General features: G+C 49.6%; 1 protein-coding gene across 1 annotated transcript; it reads left to right on the top strand.

The window, feature by feature from the left end:
• The first annotated feature begins 4,040 nt into the window (after nucleotides 1-4,040).
• LOC110323867 (40S ribosomal protein S27-like) lies at nucleotides 4,041-4,292 on the top strand. Its single transcript, XM_021201217.1, has one exon. It carries the CDS (start codon nucleotides 4,041-4,043, stop codon nucleotides 4,290-4,292), a length of 252 nt encoding a protein of 83 aa, XP_021056876.1.

Genomic DNA, 4,292 nt, shown 5'->3' with positions numbered 1-4,292 from the left:
CTGTCTTTCCTGCTATCTAAGGCAGGGTCCCCCTCTGTAGCACGGAGTTATCCTCTGACCCTGGCTCCCAGTAATCCCCTCCTAACTTACGGAGTGCTCTGCGCGTAGCCATAGCTACCACATCTAACAGATCTTTCCCATCCTCACCCTCTTCAGTTGACACTTTGTTTATTTTTCAACTGGGTTTCTTTTTGTGTGTGTGTGTGAATTGTCCATTGAAACATTCTACCTAGTTCTGTGTGCTTGTGTGTAGGGGAGAGGAATGAGATTTTTGGATTTTTTTGGATTTGAGATTTTGTTGTTGTCGTCGTTTTGTATCTTTGTGATTTTTGCTGTTATTTTGTTTCACTTTTGCATTTACAAAAAGATTTGTTTTATTATTATTTTTAATTTAATTTAATTTTTGGTTTTATGAGAAGGTTTTTTCCGTGTAGCCCTGGCTGTCCTGGAACGCACTGCAGATCAGGCTGGCCTCGAACTCAGAAATCCACCTGCCCCTGCCCCTGCCCCTGCCTCCCGAGTGCTGGGATTAAAGGCATGCACCACCACTGCCCCATGATTTGTTTTATTTTTAACAATGTATGCTTGCCTGCGGGAGGGGGTAGGTGCATGTGTGCATAGGTGCATAGGGCCAGAAGAAGATGTCAGGTCCAGACAGTAGTGAACCACCCAGCAGGCATCCATGGCAACCGAAATTGGGTCCTCTGCAAGTGCAGCACACCACATGCTTTTAGCCACTGAGCCACCCCTCCAGCCTCTGGCCTTTGCTTTTTGTGACAGGTGTCACCATGTAGCCTAGGTTGGGCTGGAAGGCTTCATCTTCTTGCCTCCCTTCCTGAGTGCTGGGATTTCAGGTGCGCCCAACAGAGGTGTTTTGGGTTTGGATGGTTCTGAAGCCCCAGCTCCAAATCCAGCCCGCCTTATGTCATGAAGTCATCCATCCCTCTATGTCTGGGGAACACCTTCTCAGTCCATCTTACAGAGGGACAAAGTGACTACTGGGAGAGGAGACACAGCCTTTGTCCCTAGGTCTTGGTCTGTTCCCCAACCTTACTGGCTGTGACTGTAGGCCAATCCTCTCTCATTTATACCTCTACTTCCTTATCTGTAGAGCCATCGAGGCAGAAGTCCCTCACAGCTGCTGTCTGAGGACTGAGGGAGTGAAATACAGGAGACTTCCCAGGAGTCACCATGCAGCAGGCGCTGGATAACTAACATATATTAAGCATCACGCTAGCAGCCGAGGACAGACAGGCCCCTGGGCATCCAGGGCTTTCAGTCCCACTGAAGGACACAAACACAAAACAAACAGATAAGAGCCTGTGGCTTGTGATGAGGGCCAAGCAGAAGACCATGAGACAGATGACCAGGGACTGAGTCACCTGGGTGGTCACACTGGGAAAGGCTCCCGGGAGGGAGGTGGAACATTTCAGATGAAGCACCACCGAGGGTGTGGGGAAGCCTTGTGCAAAGAGCTGAGAAGAAAGCACCCTGGCAGAGATGGCAGAGATGGCAGAACGCGGGCAAAGGCCCTGAGGCAGGAACGGCTTGGCATTCCAAGAAACTTCAGAGAGATCGGCATGGCCAGGACCATGGGGCGATGGCAGAGGAAGGGAGACCTGGAAAGAGTCAGGCTTAAGGTGCAGATGCTACTCGGGGTGCAGTGGGTGGCTTGAGACACCAGGCTGTCATGATCTTATTTCTGTCCAGCTGTGTGTGAAGGTCAACTCTCTACGAATTCATCTCAGTGCTTCGAGAAGCCACCAGTATTTTTAGCCGGTGCCCACTCTCTGCAAAGCCAAACTTCCCTTTACTGGTATTAAATTTACTGCTTTTGAGTTGCAAGGGGAGCCCCCTTCTGCTTTGTAGCTGAGGGTTAGCGAGGCAATGAGAGCCTTCCAGTCAAGAGTGTGTAACAGCGTGGGGGGGGGGGATAGGGGGAAGAAGCGGGCCCCCAGTTCCTTCTTACCTGCTCCAGGGATGTCTTCCTACCTGTAAACGGAGAGTGACAGAAGCTGTGGTGGTGCACACCTCTCCTTCTGACAGCTGAGGCAGGGGAATCACAAGTTTGAGGCCAGATTGAGCTACAAGGACATCTCTCAGATAAAAACAAAACAAACAAAACAAAAATCCAAAGAGCATGGTGGCTCTCGACCATAATCCTAGCACTTCAAAGGCTGAGGCAGGAGGATTGCCATGAGTTCCAGGTCAGCCCAGAGACCCTGTCTCAAAACATCAAACTAAGTAAGTAGAAATAAAGTAAGAAAAGCGCCTTACAGCTGGTGAGAGGATACAGGGGTCACAGCTTGGCGTGTGGAGGGTGACTGATGGGGTTGGGGTGGGGAAGTTTCCAGGTGTGGAATGAGGTACTGAAGATGATGCTGGTGGTGGAGGCTCACTGGAGGAGACCCCGACCGACACCTCTCAGGCCTGTGTAATGACGGGTGTCCCAAGGGTCTGTCCAGTCTGGGCCTGGCTTTCCTTCCTGGGCCCGTGTTACTCTACTCTCTCTCTCCCTGTCATCTAGCCAGACCCTTTCTGCCAAGTGATAAGAGACACAGCATCTTTGTTTTTTTTTTTTTTTTTTTTTTTTTTTTAAGATTTATTTATTATATGTAAGTACACTGTAGTTGTCTTCAGACATTCCAGAAGAGGGTGTCAGATCTCATTATGGATGGTTGTGAGCCACCATGTGGTTGCTGGGATTTGAACTCAGGACCTTTGGAAGAGCAGTCAGTGCTCTTACCCGCTGAGCCATCTCACCAGCCCCGGAGACACAGCATCTTAGTCCAGAAAATTAATTAATTAATCCCTGACCTGGAGCCAGGAGATGTCGGTGACACGCTTTGCAGTGTAAGATGTAACACAATGGGCTAAGTGTCTTTATATTTGAACGAACATATAGAAAGACACCTGTACTTCAAATTCAGCTACACTGTCGTGGAGTCAGACGCTCCAGCAGGAGCAGGGGTGAGAGCTATGGGGGTCAGGGGTGACTCCCCAGCCAGTCTTAAGTTCCCACACTCCCAGCAGCATTGGCTGAGACAATGCAGTGCTTAAGTTCTAAGGTTTTGCAGACTCCTGAGACCCTGGGTAGGTCCTACCTGCAGATGGCCAGGGGTCTGTGTCTCAGCTCAGACAATGCCTCAGGCATCTCCACTCCCGAGGCCAACACAAACCCAGGGACCAAAGGTGAGAGGTTTTGCAGCTCAGCTTCCTTCTGTGAGATCAGGACGGTCAACTTGCACAGCTTACTCTGTTGGCAGGGAAGGGCCTAGTCCATCTGGTCAATTTCAGGGACTTCCTAAAGCTGTTTTGGATTGTTTACTTTCCTGTTTAAAGAGCATCTGTTAAAGTAACAGGTGGGAAGACCTGCCCACTGTGGGCGGCACCATTCCTTGCTTCGGATGGTGTGTATATACAGGAGACAATGAGCTGAGCATAACCGGTCATCCTTCAGCTTCTGGTGGATCGGAGGTAATCAGCTGCTTCAAGCTATAGCTTGTGGGGACTCCCTGCCATGAGGGGTGGTGCCCTTGAAATGTGAGCTGAAATAAGCCCTCTCTCCCCTAAATTGGTTCCGAGAACCAGGGTTGTTTTGTTTTTGTTTTTTTTCCACCCCTTAAATACCAGGGAAAATAGAGGCACATCTCAGGTGTCCAGGATTCCTCCCAAACTTCACATCTGATCCACCCCAGGTATCACCAGCTCAGTTTCCTTCCCATCTAACCTCTGCCTCATCCACTACCCAAGACAGAGGTACCACTGTTGCCGGCCATTTTGACCACCCTTTAAAAAAAATCAAGCCAAGGGCTGGAGAGATGGCTCAATGGTTAAGAGCACTGACTGCTCTTCCAGAGGTCCTGAGTTCAATTCCTAGCAACCACGTGGTGGTTCACAACCATCTGTAATGGGATCCCATGCCCTCTTCTGGTGTGTCTGAATATATCGACAATTTACTCATATGTGTAAAATAAATAAACCTTTTTTAAAAACCCACCAGCTGTCTTTTCTGGCGGTGACAACCCCCCTTCTAGAACATGCCTCTCACACAGTTTCTCCTTCATCCCTCTCCAGAAGAGGAGAAGAGGAAACGCAAGAAAAAGCGCCTGGTGCAGAGCCCCAATTCCTACTTTATGGATGTGAAATGCCCAGGATATAAAATCACCGTGGTCTTCAGCCATGCACAAACGGTAGTCCTGTGTGTTGGCTGCGCCACTGTCCTCTGTCAGCCCACAGGTGGAAAAGCAAGGCTGACAGAAGGATGCTCCTTCAGGAGGAAGCAGCCTTGA

This window comes from Mus pahari, chromosome 6, assembly GCF_900095145.1.
Source record: "Mus pahari chromosome 6, PAHARI_EIJ_v1.1, whole genome shotgun sequence".
In the NCBI taxonomy this organism is placed as follows: Eukaryota; Metazoa; Chordata; class Mammalia; order Rodentia; family Muridae; genus Mus; species Mus pahari.
This window is presented reverse-complemented; position numbering and strand designations above follow the sequence as displayed.